The sequence below is a fragment of the Cynocephalus volans genome, chromosome 2 (assembly GCF_027409185.1).
Source record: "Cynocephalus volans isolate mCynVol1 chromosome 2, mCynVol1.pri, whole genome shotgun sequence".
NCBI classification, from domain to species: domain Eukaryota; kingdom Metazoa; phylum Chordata; class Mammalia; order Dermoptera; family Cynocephalidae; genus Cynocephalus; species Cynocephalus volans.
In genome coordinates, this window is record NC_084461.1 from 208,189,902 (window position 1) to 208,208,211 (window position 18,310).

General features: G+C 46.5%; 1 protein-coding gene across 2 annotated transcripts in view; it reads right to left on the reverse strand.

Annotated features, from left to right (window-relative positions):
- Window positions 1-17,493, reverse strand: part of SMARCB1 (SWI/SNF related, matrix associated, actin dependent regulator of chromatin, subfamily b, member 1) — a 34,157-nt gene extending 16,664 nt beyond the window's left edge. Inside the window, exons 1-5 of one of the 2 annotated variants that reach the window (XM_063087162.1) lie at window positions 17,198-17,493; window positions 13,796-13,907; window positions 11,893-12,022; window positions 8,102-8,239; window positions 5,702-5,829 (exon numbers count right to left, since the gene is read on the reverse strand). In XM_063087162.1, coding sequence (XP_062943232.1) covers window positions 5,702-5,829; window positions 8,102-8,239; window positions 11,893-12,022; window positions 13,796-13,907; window positions 17,198-17,290 — 601 coding nt within the window. In that variant the 5' untranslated portion in view covers window positions 17,291-17,493. Of the gene's footprint in view, window positions 1-5,701; window positions 5,830-8,101; window positions 8,240-11,892; window positions 12,023-13,768; window positions 13,908-17,197 lie in introns of both variants that reach the window. The other variant, XM_063087161.1, reaches the window with a different exon arrangement.
- Between the last annotated feature and the right edge of the window lie 817 nt (window positions 17,494-18,310).

Genomic DNA, 18,310 nt, shown 5'->3' on the forward strand with positions numbered 1-18,310 from the left:
CCTCCACAAATATTACATAGTCTTGAATATGGTGGCTATATAGTAAGCCTTAAGATCGGGTAGACTGATTCCTCCCACTTTATTCTTCTTTTTCAAAATTGCTTTAGCTATTTTAGTTCCTTTGTCTTTCCCTACAAATTTTGGAATAATTTTGTCTACCTACAAAAAATTTTAAGATTTTCATAGGAATTACATTAAACTTGTACATCAATTTAGGGAGAATTTACATCTTGAGTATTCTAGTCCATGAACAGGTATGTCTTTCCATTTACTTAGATCTTTAATTACTTTCACCAGCTTTTGTGGTGTTTGGCATACAAGTCCTTTACATGTTTTGTTAGATCTACACATAAGAACTCCTTTTTTAATGAGTGACTGTAAATGGTAATATATTTTCAATTTCTGTGTCCATGTGTTCATTGATAGCATATAGAAATACGATCAACTTTGGCATGTTTATCTTGTATCCTATAACCTTTTTGTATGTCCCTTTGGATTTTCTACACAGACAATCATGTCATCTGCAAACAGGGACAGCTTTATTTTTTCCTTTCTGATCTGTATATCTTTTCTTTTCTTGCCTTACTGCACTGGCTAGAACTTCCAGCACTATGTTGAGTAAGTGTGGTGGCAGCAAACATCCTTGCCTTGTTTTCTGTCTTATGGAAAAAGCATTCAGACTTTCATCATTAAATATGATGTTAGCTACAGGTATTTTTGGTAGATGCTCTTTATCAAATTGAGGATGTTTCCCTCTATTCCTATTTTTCTGAGAGTTTTAAAATCATAAATAGGTGAAATTTTATCAGATGACTTTTCTGCATCAATTGATATGATGTGATTTTTCTTCTTTAGTATATCGATATGGTAGATTACATTGATTGATTTTCAAATACTGAGCCAGCCTTACATCCCTGGAATAAACCTCATGTGGACATGGTGTACAATATTTTTTATATCTTGCTGAATTCCATTTGCCAATATTTTGTTAAGGATTTTTACATATATACTCATGAGGGACATTGGTCTGAATTTTTCTTTTGTTTGGTACTGTCTTTAGTTTTGGTATCAGGGTAATACTAGCTTTAAAAAATGAATTGGGGAATGTTACCTCCTCTTCTATTTTCTGAAAGAGATTGCATAGAATTAGTGTTAATTCTTTAAACATTTGGTAGAATTCTCTAGTGAAACCATCTGGGACTGGAGATTTCTTTCTTGGGAGCTTTAAAATTACAAATTCTATTTCTTTAACAGTTATAGGACAATATAAATTATCTATTTGATACTGGGTGAGTTGTGATAGTTTGTATATCACAAGGAATTGGTCCTTTCTGTGTTAGGAATCGAAGTTATGTGTGTAGAGTTGTTTGTAGTACATATTCCCTTCCTTTTGATATCTACAGGGTCTGCAGTGATAATCCCGTTTCATTCTTGGTATTAGTAATTTATATTTCTTTTTTGGGGGGGGCAGTCTTGCTAAAGGTTTGTCAATTTTATTGATCTTTTCAAAGTACCAGCTATGTTTCATTAATTTTCTCTATTGTTTTTCTGTTTTAAATTTCACTGATTTCTGTTCTTCTCTTTATTATGCCCTTCCTTCTGCTTGCTTTGGTTTCATTTTGCTCTTTTTCATGGTTTTTGAGGTGAGAGCTTAGATTACTGATGAGACTTTTCCTGTTTTCTAATATATGCATCAGTGCTATAAATTATCCTCACAGCGCTATTTGAGCTGTATCCCCCCAATTTTTTTTTTTAATAAAGATGACCAGTAAGGGGATCTCAACCCTTGAGTTGGTGTTGTCAGCACCATGCTCTCCCAAGTGAGCTAACTGGCCATCCCTATATAGGGATCTGAACCCGTGGCCTTAGTGTTATCAGCGCCACACTCTCCCAAGTGAGCCACAGGCCGGCCCTTGTATCCCCCACATTCTGATATGTTGTATTTTCATTTTCATTCAGGTCCATGTATATTTTTAATTTTTCCTTTAGACTTCCTTTTTGAGCTATGAATTTTTTACAAGTGTGTTGTTTAGTTCACAAGTATTTGAATCCACTGTGGTTGGAGAACACATTTTGCATAATTTTAATTCTTTTAAGTTTACTGAGGTTTGTTTTATGGTATATGTTCCACATGCACTTGAAAAGAATGTGTATTCAGCTGTGTTGGGTGTTCTCTAAATGCCAATCAGATGCTGTTGGTTAATATTGTTAAGCTCTTATATCACCTTGCTGACTTTCTGTCTAGTAGTTCTATCAGTTATTGAGAGAGGGATATTGAAGACTCTAAAATAATTGTGGATTGTCTATTTTTCCTTTCAGTTCTGCTTTTGTTCACATATTTTCCAGCTTTGTTGTTTGGTGCATACATATTTAGGATTACTATGTTTTCTCGGTGGATTGACCCTTTTATCATTAATCTTCTTCTCTGACTTTGGTAATTTTCTTTGCCATGAAGTCTGTTTTAACTAATACTAATATTGCCATACCTGCTTTCTTTTGACTAATGTTTGCATGATATATTTTTTTCCATCTTCTTACTTTCAAGCCCTTGTATCATTATATTTGAAAAGAGTTTATTATAGAGAATGTAGGGTTGGGTCATATTTTTAAGCTCCTCTGCCAATCTCTGTCTTTTAACTGGTAATTACTGACATGTTAAGGCTTCAGTACACCATTTTATTTTTGTTTTCTGTTTTTTTCCTGTTTTTCATTTGTTTTTTTGTTTTTGTTTCTTATCTTCCCATGGGCTACTTGAACATTTTTTTGAATTCCATTTTGATTTTTCTATAGTGTTTTTGAGTGTATCTCTTTATATAGCATTTTTCAATTGTTCTCTGTTACATTAGATATACATAGCTAACCAGTGTACTGACTTCTTTTATCAGTTCAACTGAGGCGTATATACCTTACTTCACTGTCTCTTTATCCTCCCCCATTTATAATTGTCTCAAGTATCTCCTCTAAATACTTTCAAAACCACAAACAGTGTTATAATTTTTGCTTCAACTGTAAAACATAATTTGGAAAACTCAAGAGGAAAAAAGAGCCTATTTTATTTATCCATATTTTTGCTTATTGTGTTCTTCCTTCCTGATGTTCCAAATTTCTTCTTTTATCATTTCCTTTCTTTTAGGCATTGTTTTAGGCTAGGTTTGCAGGTGATAAGTTTTCTTTCATTTGAGAATGTCTTGATTTCTCTTTCATTCTTGAAGGATATTTTCACTGGGTGTAGAATTCTGGGTTAATAGTTCTTTTCTTCAGTACTTGAAAAACATTGTGCCACTTCCTCTAATCTCCATGGTTTCTTTCTTTCTGTTTTTATTTTAACATTTTCTCCATGGTTTCTGATGAGAAATCTGCTAGTATTCTAATTGTCTTTCCCCTATAGGTAAAGTGTCATTATTCTCTGGCTACTCTCAAGATTTTTCCTTTGTGTTTAGTTTTCAGAAGTTTAATTATGATGTGTCTTGGCATGAATTGCTTTGGGCTTATCCTGTTGGAGTTCATTCACCTTCCTGAATCTGTCATTTGGGCTTGAGTCCAAAGTGAGCATGTGGATAAAATCTTTAAAAACTTGCCTCTTATAGCCATGCCCTAAAATGTAGACCCTTGGAGCTCTAATCACCCCTTTGCCTGTGTGCCAGAGAAGATTCCAAACCTTTTCCTAAGGGGATTCCCTTGTTTCCCTAAGGAGATTGCTGAAAACACAGCAAACCAGTAGCAATTTTGACGTGGCCTCCTAACTATCAGTTAAGAATCACAGCTCTTACTCACACTAAATACCACCCAGGGATGAGGAAGAGTTCATAGAACGACACTGTTTTGGTTCTCCGTGTGTTTATACATGAGGACTCCTATGAGGAACAGCCCAGTGAAACTTGCAACGGAGCTCACGGATGGATGCTAGTCTTCGTTACGTTATGCCATGTCCTCTTCATGAGGGCCATGGGGAAAGGTGTGATTCTGCTTCTTCTGAGCCATGGGCTGCTGCTAATCTCCCAGCAACGTACACAGACTGAAATCTGAGTATGAACCAGAGCACAGGCTTCCTCTTATATCTCCTAGGTATATATTCCCCCTTATCCAGTTCTTCCTAACCACTCCTTTTTCATTTGCTTTATTCTTTTATACCCAGTGTTGTTATGTAAGCAGTCTTATATCCCTTCTGGGACAAGGCAGGGGTATAAATAAATGGCAGGAACTTTCTGTTAGCCTTCTTATCTTTGTGTTTAACAAGGTCCCTGACCTCAAGGGGTTGAAATGGAGGAGGAGATAGAGAAATTAACAAATAACAATGACACACACCAGCTGAGATAAGCAGGGAACTTGGTAAAAGTAGTAGGCAATGAAGAGCACTGGTGGTCTGGTATCAGTGGGCTGTCCTGTCCCTATGCTGTGGGTGTCACCAGTGAACTGCACCTGTCCCCATCTACACTCAAGGCAACCTCTTGGAATTTCTTGCCCGTGTCCTCCCTCACCCATGTCTCCCACCACCGATGTCCCACCCCCAACACCAGCTACCCTGTGAGCCCTGGAGGACAGGCACTTGGTTGGCAGGCTTTGTTCTCAGGATTGGGCAGAGATCCTTGGACTCAGGCCTGGCACACCACGTGCTTGGTACACCATGTGCTTGGCATACCACATGCTGGGGCATGACCAAAGGAAGCAGCCTAATCCTTCCAGAAAGCTCAAGGCAGCCACACAACAACAACCACTCACCCTCTCCTTCCTTAGGAAATCTCTGGGAGAAAACTGCTGTAAGCAAATGTGCTATGTACTGTGGAAACATGGACAGCAGAGGGAGTTTTAGCATACTCAAGCATCTCAACTCAACAGAAACTTCCGCACCAATTATATGACCAAAGAATCAAAGAAGATACTTATGATAAGTGAAGAAAAGTAAAATAAAACGATACTTGCACTATAATTACAACTATGTGAAATATGTTCGCACGTGGAAGTGACAAGAAGGGAAAAGGCAAAAGTGAACACATTATTAGCGTAGTGAGATTCTGATGATTTTATTCACTTAGAAATGATTCACCGCTTTTTGTCTGAATATAAATCGCATGTTCACTGTAAAAATTCTGACAAATTTGGGGGAAAAAAAGAAGAAAATAAACACACGTGTAATCCTCCTTCCCAGATGGACAAGCACTCTAAACACTCTAGAGCAAGTATCCTTCTAACCTTTCTGTCCACATTTGCACACAGAGTTACGTTCAGACTTTGGAAGCTCAGGAAGAGCCAGAAGAGATGGCATCTGACCCCGGACTTAGGCTGAGGATGTCCAAAGGGAAAGACTGGTGCAGGTGAGGACAGAGGCAGGAGAGCGCATACATGGTGTTGTAAAAGAGGAGGAGAGTGGCGGATGGGGCTGAGTAGAGGTGTGGAGGGGCCAGGCAGCTGAGCTGGGTCTGCACAACATCTGCATCACCATCCAAGCCACATGAACTGACAGCCTGCCGTGCCAGGCCCCTTGAGGCACCCGACCTCACCATAGGAGTGTCCAGCCCACAGGAAACCACGCCAGAAGTGGGACTGAACCCAGAGTCCACACCCTCCAAAACTATACCACGATGCTATGAATGGCAGGCCCAGAATCTGCCTGCCAGGCAGCTGGCAGGAAAGGGGACACCATTAGCTCAGAATGCTCCGGGGGGCCAGGTCTGGGCCCAGCAGAGCCCAACTGCCTACGTACCATTCATGTTCCAGGTAAAGGCGTCTCGCAGCTTCTGGCCATCGATCTCCATGTCTAGCCGGATGGGGACCAGCACTTCAGGCTGGGATGCATTCTCATGGATCACAGCTGGGTCGTGGTCATCAAAGCTGAAAGTGAAATGATAGCAACAGTCACCAAGGCTGCCGTGGGCCTTGAAGATGTGAGTTTTCAGTCTCTCTGTGCACTGTAGGTCACTGCAAATCTGGCTAAAGGGGAAAGGCCACTTCTTACAGGCACTTGCCATCTAACAACTGAGGCAGCACAGAAGACTCCAGCAGGGGTCCTCAGGCCATGGTCTAACAGGGCAGGAGAGACTGTAAATGACAAGTGCTAGCCTGTCAGTGGCAAATGTTACAGCAGGGCAGAGCCACACACTTCATGGATGCATGGGGAAAGGACAGGAAGCTGCTGGCCTGGGCAGCAGGACAAGACCTAGACGTACTCTGCAAGGAGATTTAAGCCTGAAAGCAGGCAGCACTTTCACAGAAAGCTGTGGGAAAAGAGAGAGGCATTTCCAGAAGAGCAAATGATTGAGCTGAGAGGCAAGAGAATGGAGGAAATGCCAAGGGAACAGCAAATAGCCCACTGGTGGCACAATGCAGATTTAGGTGGGGGCCACCGCAACGGTTCTCCATCTCAGGCTGCGGAATCTGGCCTCTGCCCTGAGGAGCCCCAAGAGGATTCTGAGCAAGGGAGTTGTGGATTTCAAGAAGACATAGAGGGAAGAGATGGCACAGACAGGGCAGAGAGAGGCTGCTGCAGGCAAGGGAAACATAAGGTGTCTGGAGAACAGCCAGGGCTGAGAACTGCCCTCAGAGAGCATGGGAAGCAGATGAGAAAGGAAAGAGAAAATCACACCAAGTGCTTGGCACGAGAACTGTGGGAAACATGGCCGAGGGAAGGGGCAGGAGTGCTGGTGACAGGAGTAGCCATTCTACAGATGGAGGTGACATTCAAATAGAGATGGGAGGGAGGGAAGGGGGAGGGAGGAAGAAAGGAGAAAAGTGGGGAGAGGAAGAGCAGAGGTGAGCCTTGCAGATGTTGGCAAGAAGTGAGCTTGGGCTGAGGGAACTGCAGGGCGGAGCTCTGGGCAGGTAGGGGGATGGCAGTGAGGAGGCTGATGTGCTCAAGGTGGGGTAACTGCTGCAGCTGCGGCACCGGGCCTGGCAACCCCGAGAGCTCTGGCCTCTGCTGCGAGTGTGACAGGGAGACTGGAGGGTTCTGTGTGGAGGAGTGACATGATCTGCCTGAGGCAAGGAGGCCCAGGCTGGCTGCAGAGCCAAGAATGCAGTGGGATGCAAGGCAGGGGCTGCTGCAAACCCCCAGCGGGAGCTGATGGGAAGCTGGCCAAGGTGGTTCAATCTGGATACTCAGAGGGCTGGGCAAGTAGGAATGCTGCAGCTGGACTTGTGGTGCAAGGAAAAGGAAGGAGTTCAGAAAGAGTTGTAGGCTTTTGACCTGCGCGGAGGAAAGGATCGATCACCAAGGCCCAAGATGGAGAAGTCTGCATGCAGCGAGTGGCTGAGCATGTGAGGGGGTGCTTGGGGAGGTCTAGGCCACAAAGACAGATGGGGTGGGAGCTTGAAATATGGCTCCCAAAAGACATCTATGTCCTAATCCCCAAACCTGTGACCAATACCTCACATGGCTGAAAAAAGTAACTTTGCAGATATGACTAAGTGAAGGATACTGAGAGATTATCTGGGTGGCCCCTAAATTATATCACAAATGTCCTTCTAAGAGAGAGACAGAGGGGGATTCCACACACGAGGAGAAGCCCATGTGAACACGGAGGCAGTGACTGGAGTGATGTGGTCACAAGTCAAGGAATGCTGCAGCCACCAGAGCTAGAAGAGGCAAGAACCAGATTGGTCCTGGAGCCTCTGGAGGGAGCGCAGCCCGCCCACACCTTCATCCCCGTCCAGTGAGAGTGATTTCGGACTACTGGCCAGAACTGTGAGAGAATAAATTTGTGCTGCTTTAAGCCACCCAGTTTGTGACGGATTGTTCAAGCAGCAATAGGGAACTCACACAGTGGAAGTCATACGTATGGCATTTGTAACCACCAGACTGGCTGTGGCCAGCTCGTGAGAACCTAAGGGAAGAGAAAAGGCCCAGGGACCACACCCGAGGAACCTGACTAGAGGTGCTGGGGAAGTAAAGAGAAACAGCCAGAGATGACAGCGGGCGGAGCCGGGGGCTACAGAAAGCCAGAGACAACGTCCTGGAGGTCACGGGAGAACTGCGTTTCGAGGAGGATGTGGAGGCAGTGGAGCATTTTGGGGAACACAAGTTCAAAGCAGAGTGTTTTTCTGGGAAGGAGGGGACTAAAGTGTGTTGGAGAACTGAGGCAGAAGCAGTGCAGTGATGCTCACTTACCACAGAGGGAAAGTTCTCTTCTTGTCCCGGCCCATGCGGTTCCTGTTGATGGTTGTGGAGCATGGCACAGCGTCCAGGTGATGGGAACTGTTGGGCAGGGTGGGCACCCACTGGCTGTTCCTCTTGGCCTTCTGTTCCCTGGGGAGACACAGGAAAAGCACCCCCACCTCCATCTGTCTCAGAGTCCGATTCTGTCCCCCAGGCATTAACTCATGCTCTGTGGATTCCTGTTGCACCTGTTGGGCTCCAGGCGCCTATAAAGGATATCTATGCACCCCTGACTCTGTAGGGGTCTGCACCCCAGGCCCCCAGAGGCATCCGGCCAAGGGGAATGGTGTGAAGCAATGCCAGACACAGCCCAGGGCACAAGTCGGCCGCTAACCTGTGGTCATGGTGCATGCACTAGGCATGGTACCCACAGAAACATGTCCCTGATGTGGGGAAGGGGCCCAGAAGGGAGGTTTCCCAGAGGGGCAGACACTGGAGGGGAGCCTTAAACACTGAGTGTGCGTTCACTGTGTGTTGGGAGGAGGAAAGTGCATTTCAGGGGCAACACATGTAGCAGCAGGGACGAGGCACCCCAGGGAAGGGCTAAAGCTGGACACAGAGAAGTTCCAATCACAGGGTCTCGCGTGCTCCATCAGAAAGCAACTTTTCTCGGCAGGTGGCTGAGAGTCCCCACTGGGTTTGAAGGGAGAGATATGATCAGACTGTGATTTTAGAAATGCTGGCTATCCTGAGATGGACTAGCAAGGCTTCTGGCCTCCAAGCTTCCAGAGCAGCAGAGGTGAGAATATGGATTGGTAAATACCTTCTAGAAAGTGACACCTAAAGTAATTTAAGTAACCCGTGTCCCAGAAAGGCTTGCTCTTTTCTCAGAATTCCAGGTTGCTCTTACTACCAGAAAAATACCAAAAGCTATTTTGAACTGAGGCTCCAGTGCTGGGTTAGACAGATGAGAGACTCAGGTTCCCACAGTGCTCTGCATGTCCCAGTCCCTGGAGAGACTGTGTGTCATCCCTCTTTACATCCCCAACACCTGAGCAACAGCTCCTGCAATAATTGTACACAACAGTTCAGAGCAAGTGATGATAATCATCCAAGAGGGCCCTCTAAGGACCCCGGGGGAAGCAGCATGCAGCCCTTGTCCTTTCGATGGGCTGGTGGAAGGCAGAGGCAGGTGGAAGGCAGAGGCAGGTGCCAACAGCTGTCCAGGCCCTTTAATGCTTTTCTCTTCTAAAGCTGGGCCACTTACACTCTGTAACTGAGGTCTGGGACCACCCATGATATCCAGTTTGGTCAGGACTAGAGCAAGTCTCCTGTACTGCAGGCAGCTTTCACCTTACATCCAAGACCCAGAAAAATGGGGAAGATGGAACTAATTTGGGCAGGGACTAAGAGCTGAGACAGCAAGACCAGGGTCCCCACCACAGCCTTTCTGGGCTGGTGGATCCTACCTTGGCCACACAGACTCAGAGTGCAAAATTTTAAGCAGCAAATTCCCAAAACCCACACAGATCAAAGGACTCCCCATCTCGGGGGTAGGGCCCAGGAATATGGATTTCTTACAACTTCCATGGACAATTCCAGTGCAGCTGGTCCTGTATTTGAAACCACAGATCTAGACCTCCTCTTTTCTAATCGGATATCCTCCTAGAGGCTGTGCTGAGCCCCCGTCCCCCTCAGTCGCCAAATCCTACCCTATCTCGGTAGTGATCTCTCTTTCATTTCTAGATCTGGGCTGCTCTGCCATCCCCTTGTATCTAGTACCATCTCCAGTGAACAGTGCAAGTGAGGCCACAGTCACAGACAAAGTGAACATGAGTATGCACTCAGCCGTACACAGAATCCGAGAACCTGAGTCACATAATTCAACTTTCCTTCCACCGCAAGAGAGGGCATCCAGCCTCTGCCCAAACTGCTCAGCAACAGGGTGGGGAGGCTACCAGTCCCCTTGTCGGCCTGCCTGAGAGTGCGGAGCCAGCCAAAGCTGCTTCCCTCGACCTTTGCCACCTCCCCCCCCACCCCGTGTAGTCCTGACCTCCAAGATAACAGGATTCTGCTCCCTCAGCTGTTCCTCATATGACATAATCATCAAGAAACTGTTTACCATCCTATAAAAGGTTCCCAGCTGAAGTGTGCAGACTTAAAAGTGCCATCCACATGTACATAATTTCCTCTGTGACTTGCTGGGAAGGTCTAGCCATCCTTATGTTCTTACCACATTCCCTGGGGGGGGAAACAGAATCTGCAGAGCACACATCTGTAACACCAGCCAGGCTGGATGCCTGCCACCTTTCTTAGGGGGAATCATAAAAACAATCTAATAGCAAAATTGAGACAAAATCTGGAAAGAAATGATTTTCCACAACCACTCCAAACAATAATCCTTTTTCCCAGCTAGAGCTTCCTGGCTTTTGTGCATAGAAATGCGTATTTTCTTGAGAGCTAAAAGCATAAGGTAGGTACATACAGTCTTGTATTCTGCACGTCTGGATCATGTAAGCCATGTCTCAGGTTGCTGCAGAGTCTACTCAACGATAACACAAGGGGTTACATCCTACTCCATTCGAGGAGCTACATCTTCAGTCACCAGGCCTTTCCCTAAGGCTGGACTCAAGTGACTCCACATTCTCCGTTATTATTCATAATTCCACAAAGAACACCTCTGTACATATAATGGGTTTGTTTATTTTGTTCTTTTCAATTATTTCTTTGGGACAAATTCCCAAGGGTGAAATTAATGGGCCAGAGACAAAAAACCATTTGATGTCCTAATGCTTTACACACACAGCACACCCATCTGCAGAGCTGCCCCAGCGTGCTCAGTGTGCAGCTCTATCACACCCTCCCCAGTTCTTTACGTTGCTAGTTCGTCTTTCACTTTGAATTTTTAAAATTACACATGAGGACAAACATTCTTCCCATGTTTGTTTACTCCTTGTACTTCCAGGTGTCGACCATCCTTTACCTATTTATTTACTGGGTATTCAAGTTTTTCTTATAAATCTGGACATGCAGACTCGGGATACAACCCAGTAACTTTCAATTACAGTTGTCTCTTGGACCCATGGGGGACTGGTTCCAGGGCGTCTCACAGATAACAAAATCTATGGATGCTCAAAAGCCTCTCATATAAAATGATGTAGTATTTGCATATAACTTATGCACATCCTCCCACATACTTTAAATAATCTCTAGATTACCTATAATACCTAATACAATGCAAATGCTATGTAAATCATTGTTATACCAAATTGTTTAGGGAATAATGACAAGAAAAAAGTCTGTACGTGTTCAGTACAGATGCTATTATTTTTCCCAAATATTTTCAATCCATGGTTGGTTGAATCCATGGATGCAGGACCCACAGATATTAAAGGCCGACTGTACTTGCCTTTTTAATTGTTACTGTAAATACTCTTACAAAGGTTCTATGTTTTTACACACTCAAATTTACTGTCTGTTGTTTTCGTGAGTTTATCTGAGCCAGTAATTTTTCTGACAGATTAGTCCCAGTTCCAAAGCATTCCTAACTGCTCTCCAGAATCCAGGACTTGGCTTATATTTCCTAGAAATCCTAAAGATACAGAAGAAACTTAGAAACCCAGCTAGGAAAATCTGTAAGCACAGGGGGTAAAGTGTTGAAAAGTATTTCAGTTCGACTTCACCCCAACCTGTTTTTATTTTTATTTTATTTATTTATTTTTTTTTTTTTAAGCCAACCTGTTTTTAAATATGAGAAAACCTGCGGGTGTCCCCAGAGCACACCCTGGCCTGGAGTGCATTACCTGAGGTAGGTGGGGGGCTCCGTGCTGATGGACACAGCTTTGTACTTCTCATCGTTGCCGTCCAGAATCTCTTCCACCTCTGAGGCTTTTAACAGAGTCACGCTAGTGGCAAGAGTAGTGTATCCATGATCTGTAAGTGGAGAGATACCACTGCGGTCAACCTGCTGGCAGCAGCGGCAAGCAGCAGCCAGCCAAGTGGATGCAGCACATCAAGGTCCTCACATGCAGGAGGTGGGAAAAGCCAGGTGTCAAACTGACTACTGCTGAATGCTGGCCTCTTCCAAAAGGGCAGTCTGGACTGCAGGCTTTATTTAGAAAGCCTACTGGTAAAGCCTCCTTTGGGATTGATTTGGACTAATGTGCCCCAGGAGCACTGACTCAGGAACAGAGGAAGTGCTCAGGGCAGCAGCGGCACCTGTAGCTACTGCATAGAACAGCCAATGGGGACTCGAGACTCCAGAATGTATTTTCTTTGTCCTTGCTCAAGGAAAAAAGAAGTCTCCAGAGTTACACGCCAGTGGGAAGAGGTCTGACGCCACCACAATCCACAACATGAAGCAAGGTGGGAGATGGAATGAAAGTGATGAATACTTTTCTTTTAAAACAAGAGCCCAGAGAGGTGGAAAGAGCTGCATTACATCAAACATGAATCGCTGTCTCCAAGCCAGTCCAGATGTGCTGTCTGGAAAGCAGCACAGATTCTAGGCAACTCGGCCCCAGCTCATTTAAGGACCCTCGGTCAAGAGCTGCTACCTGTCTGTGGGACCAGCCTGGCCTCACCTGGAGAAATCAATCAGTTATGGGGAAGGATCTCCAAAGCACAAGGTGGAAGGAAGAGTCACCAAGACTACACCCAGAGACTTGCGGAGGGGAAAGCAAAGCTAGGGACTCATTGCATTAGTGACCGGTGCTCCACTGGGGGAGGAGGAAGAACAAAAAGGACACTGTTTTAAGCAAGTGAGTGGAAACGTTATAGCAGCAGATAAAAAAGCAGCTCTGGCTCCTGCATTAAAAGAACCACTACTTTGCCCACAGTGGACAAAACCACAGCAGCATCTACAGACACAACCAAGCAGGACAGACTACAAAGTACCACTTATGCACACGCACACGCACACATACACGCACACATACACGCACACACCCAGGCCCAGGGCAGCTGTCTACAAGGCGCCATTGCCAAGTGGGAAGCATTTTGCCACCTGCCAAACAGAATTCTGCGTCCATATACAAATGTCCCTGTGGGAGTGTCTCCTGATGGAGCCCCCAGAGTGTCTGAAGAGCATCCTTTTGCCCTGCACAGAGCTGCCATGGCCCACAACACGCTAGCTGCATTCGTGTCAGTGGCTCACCTAGCAAGCCCCAGGCACATAGCAGGCCACGACAAGCAGGGACATACACACGAGCTCTAGCACACTGGCTGCTAGGATGAAGTGCTACGGGATGGATGTGCTCTGGGAAGCAAGCAGTGAAAGCCCCAGAGGGGAGTGGGAGCTGGGGCTGCCACCCACCGCTCGGGCTACATGGAGGATGACTATGGTGACACGCCCACAGCAGATGGCAGAGCATCGCAGCATTCCTAAAACGTTTTGAGACCAACATGTCTTCACAGCACCCCTACTGTCCTGGCCCCAGCCCCCTCACACACCTACTGGCCCCGCTGGAAATACCTGGCAATGGGACACCACTGGCTCCTGGGAGCTGCTTTCTAGCCTGAGGTGCATGGTGTGCTCGCAGGGCTACCCTGCCCCTGAGATGCTCTCTGCCCGACTAAGGCCAAGGCTGCAGTGAAGACACTCTGGAGTGAAAACGTTTTATCTTCATGACATAAGCGAGTGGTTTTGAAACAGGTTTACAAACCCTCGTGAAGACGCACCCTTAGTGTTAGGTTTTGTTTTTTTACCATGTGACGATGCAACTATTTTCTTCCTCTCTTCCACAGTGGCTAGTCGCCTCCAGAGCGAGGGGTATCTCTTGTACAGAGAACCTCGGAACATACGGAGGTAGTTTCCCACCTATGAGTAAAGCAAGAAGGCTCATTATGAGGGTCGCGTATTCAAGCAGAAGAGTAGGGTCCTGGCACAGAGGCTCCGCTGGATGAGTGACAGACAACCAGGCCTCCAGGTGGCTCCCAGACACCAGGCTTTCAGCAGCAATGAAACACATTCTGCTGACATCAAGGGTTCAACAGCAGTACACATCTGGTCCACATCTGTGCATCCTGACAACAAGATCAAGTTCCAAAAGGCCTGATCGGATGTCCAAGAGGGAGGCCCCCAGAGCTCACCAAGAAGCCCCTGGAGCTTAGCAAGAAGCTCACAGTGATTCTGATTCTGGACCAAGGGTCTCTAGCACTTTCCAGAAATGTAAGGCTTCTCTGACCTTCTTTTATCTTAAAAACAAGACTTTGATATTTTTACAATGCAATAAACACCAAAAAGGTCTTCTAATTTTAGATAGATGCAGGATAATTTTCCCCATGGCCTGTGTTGCTTTATTTAGCAACAAAACTCAAACCAGGGATACCAAAGGAATTTTCCAAAGAGTTTACAAAGCACTTACTGGTAATCACCAGACTGCTGTATAAATCATTACTTCCCCAAACAATAGTTTTAGTTTGCTTGTACCAAATACTGAAAGTATGACCTCCCTCACAAAAAGAAATCAAGTCCTAAAGTTTTTTTTTAAAGACACCCCATTGTCTCATCACTTGGGGGATGAAGGACAGCCAGTGGACAGTGTGCCAGGTGCTGGCTCCATCTGTGACCTAGAATCATGTCCCTTTTCTGGGTCTCTTTATCATCTGTCAAATGCTCAGCAACTCTGAACTTCACCCCATGAAGGACCACTTCTATAATATCTTCCATTTTACCTACCCAGCATAGTATATTTATTAAATAAAAATCTATCTCTCCATTTTTCATTAATGAAAGATTTATGCGATCAACAACCAGAGCTGCTGAACACTGTGAGAAAACAGCCAGTGAGTCACTTGTGTTCCACAGAGAACACAGACTCCTCAGCATGATCTGGCTTGTGTGGTTACCATTCAAGGGAAACATACAGTTTCCATGAGGTTTTTGAAAACAAATTGACAATACTGCCCCCCCCACAACTACCTTGCAGGTCCTGCAGGGCTCTAGGACTCCTACGCCCCTCCTCCCAAGGCTCCTTCAGAACTTAGGAGCCTGGGGCCTGCCTTTCTGGCTTTTCTCTGAACCAGACTTCGCCCTCTCTGGACCCAGGTTCCCGGAATGTAAAATGAAGATGCTGTACTTGGGGATTTGTTAGGGTCTTCTCAGCTCTGTGACTCTGGCTTTGGGAATATGGCTGCCTGCTGATGGTGGGAGAACAGTGACACACTCACTCATAGCAACTGCAGGCGCCCTCCCAAGGCAACTCCAGGAATGTCACACACAGGTGCTGAGTGTGTTACTATGGCTGGTCCACCTCTCTGAATACATTTTCAACAGGGAAGGGGACTGGAGGCCATCCATCCAGTACTGTCATGGGAGCTACTATATATATCAATAGACAGCAGTTCTGATCCTGAACTCTTCCCTAAATTCTAAAGGTCTAATAATTGTGAAGCCATGACCAAGAGAACAAACCGCCTTTCCACCTGGGTCTCAGGATGATTATTCTCTCTCAAGAGGGAGGGCCAGAAATGAAGAAGCTGAAATAAAAGACGGCAGTTAGCTGTGTAGAAACGAAAATGTGTTTGGGGGAAGACCTTAAAGATCATCTAGTCTAAGCATCTTATTATACACATGAGAACAGTGACACGGAAGCAGAGCAGGGCTGGAACCAGGCCTCCCAAAGTTTTTCCCACCCAGCCACATGCTGCTTCTCAATTTGCTCCATCTAATAAAGGAAAGCTTTCTTTTCAAAAGCATCGCCCACTCAGAGTCAAGGCCAAACCGATTACTGTTCCATCCATTAGATAAGGTAAAGGTTTCTTTAAACAACCTGGCTGGTATCACATACTGAAGTTCCTCAACTGCCTTTTGTATCCTGCATTTAGGCAGGTGCCTACCAGCCAATGAGGCCCATTCTCAGCTGTGACAGACGGACAGGCACTGGCCCCATTTCCCCAGAACAGCCATCTTTAAACAATAGCATTTATGTGATAATGTGAAAATTTTACTGCATCTTGCCCTTTTTGTTTAAAAAAAAATGGTGGAAAATCGAACCACTAAAGTTCTGATGCTACTCACAACATTGGTCTCACAACTTAAGATGCCTAAGACAAGACAGGAATCACGGGGGTGTCCTGAGAGCTTTAGTATGACCATCATGAGGCTTAATTCATTCACACTATATAGGCTCAATTGTGAAGAAAAAAACCGAAAAATTTAAAAACACGAACAAACTGTTAGAGAACGATAATGAAGGAGAGGCAATCCTTGGCATTTTGTAACAACTTTAATCCCAGGTTTGGTACTTACCTCTTTACACGAGAGAAATTCTACTGCTTAACATGTGCACATCTGAATTGTATAACCATAACTTAAAAAAAAAAAAAAAAGAAATATAAACTAGCTGAGAACTGCTCTCAGCCGAAAAAGAACTACTCTGAGACAATTCGTGAAATTTTAATATACTTAGCATAAACCCCCATTGAAGGGCCAGTTGTAGAATTTTCTTAAAGTCAGCATCCAGCTGATTCAACAAAGGGCTGCCACTCTAGTTAAGGATTAAAGATCCTCATGATCTTTCCCCAGTAATAATTCAGATTCAGTTCAGATATCCAAAATGTCAATTACTTCTGAATTGCTGAAAGATCCAGCTGGGGCACTAGGGCAGTCATCCTCCTCCCAACCTGTTTCTTCACTGGTAAACAAAAGACATAACACCTCCACCGCCAACCTCAGAGGCACGAACACAATGGGGATGAGCCCTCACTGCCTTGGGTTTCCAACCTGCGATTTCAGGACCCCACATGTAGCAATGGAGGCACGAGTGCACGTGAGATTTGCAACATCTTAAAAGGATCAAGAGCAGTCAAACGCCGCAGGAGCTAATCGAACATTCCGCCTCTTTTTGTCTGGCTGGAATCGTACTAACTCAGCGCGGAAGCAGTGACACCTCGTGAAGCCCTACGCCCGGCAGCAGGGTGTGTCCCGGGCTCAGGCCACAGGTGTGGGGCGGGGCCTGTTCGGCCACGCCCAGCAGCCACGCTCCGCAACTCGCGCACGCGCCCGCCCGCCACGATGAATGGAGACGCGCGCCCCCGGCGCACGGACCCGCCCCAGGGCTCCCGCGGGGCCGGGGCCGAGGAAGGCGAGGACGTGCCGCGGGCTACCTCGGAGCCGATCATGTAGAACTCGCCGTCGTCCTCCAGTTGGAACTTGACGGGCTTCTGCCCGAAGGTCTTGCTCAGCGCCATCATCATCATTGCTGCGGCGGAGGCGGGCGGCCGGGGCCGGTCTGCGAGGGATAGGGAGGGCTGGGGTGGGGGCGGTGCGCGCCGGGCCGAGTGGAACCGAGGTCGGGAGGCGAAGGGCCTGCCGGGCCGGGTGTTCAGGCTACCGCCAGGCTCCTCAGCCACCGCCGCAGACGACGACCAGGCCGCCCTTAGTGCGCATGCGCGGGGGTGGACGCTGACGCGCGCGTCGCCGCCGTCTAAACAAAAGACCGGGCGCGCCTCCGCGGACCCCTTAAAGGAGCCACGACTAGTTTCCTTTCCTCCCAAGACATGGTACTGTGGAAAAGCTGCTCGCGGACAATAACTGCTGAAGCCCTGACTCCAGCAGTGGCTTTCCCAGTCTCACAGCCAGGAGTGGAACTCAGCCCAGGGGAGGAGAAAGGAAGTGAGGCCTGAAGGCGGGGAAGAGGACAGAGCTACATCAGGAAGCCTGAGTAGTCTGGCCATGCTTTGTGACCCAGGCTGGCGCCTCAGTTTCCCTAACCTGAAAACATAGTGCAGCTGAGCAGATAGGAGGGCTCCTAGGAGCAGATATCCCAGTTCCGAGCCCACAGCTGTTCCTGCAGATATGGGGATGGGCAGAATGACAACACTGTGTGGGGCTTGGCATGAGCAGAGGCTCTGGGGCTTGCCAGCATTCAAAGGCCCAGGTGGTATTTGGTTTGGCTGGTGCATCACATGAGCGTTGGAGGGGAGGGACACCTCCATTCCTTCCTTAACTCTGAGTTCTTTGCCTACGACAAGCCCAGCCCTGTGATGGTGAGCAAAACCAGACAGCCTGTGGTGCTTCTAGCCCAGAGCAGGAACCGACACTAATGAAAGCAGTCATGTATCCGGTTGAACAAAGCAATAAGTAAAAAATGGCCCACTACTGACAATTTCATATGATTCAGTGTAATAAAATTGCAGCTGTGATAGATGCTAGTATGAAGAAGACATTTGGGGCTGGAAGACAGGGCAAGGATAGGCCAGAGAGGTAGGAAGGGCCAT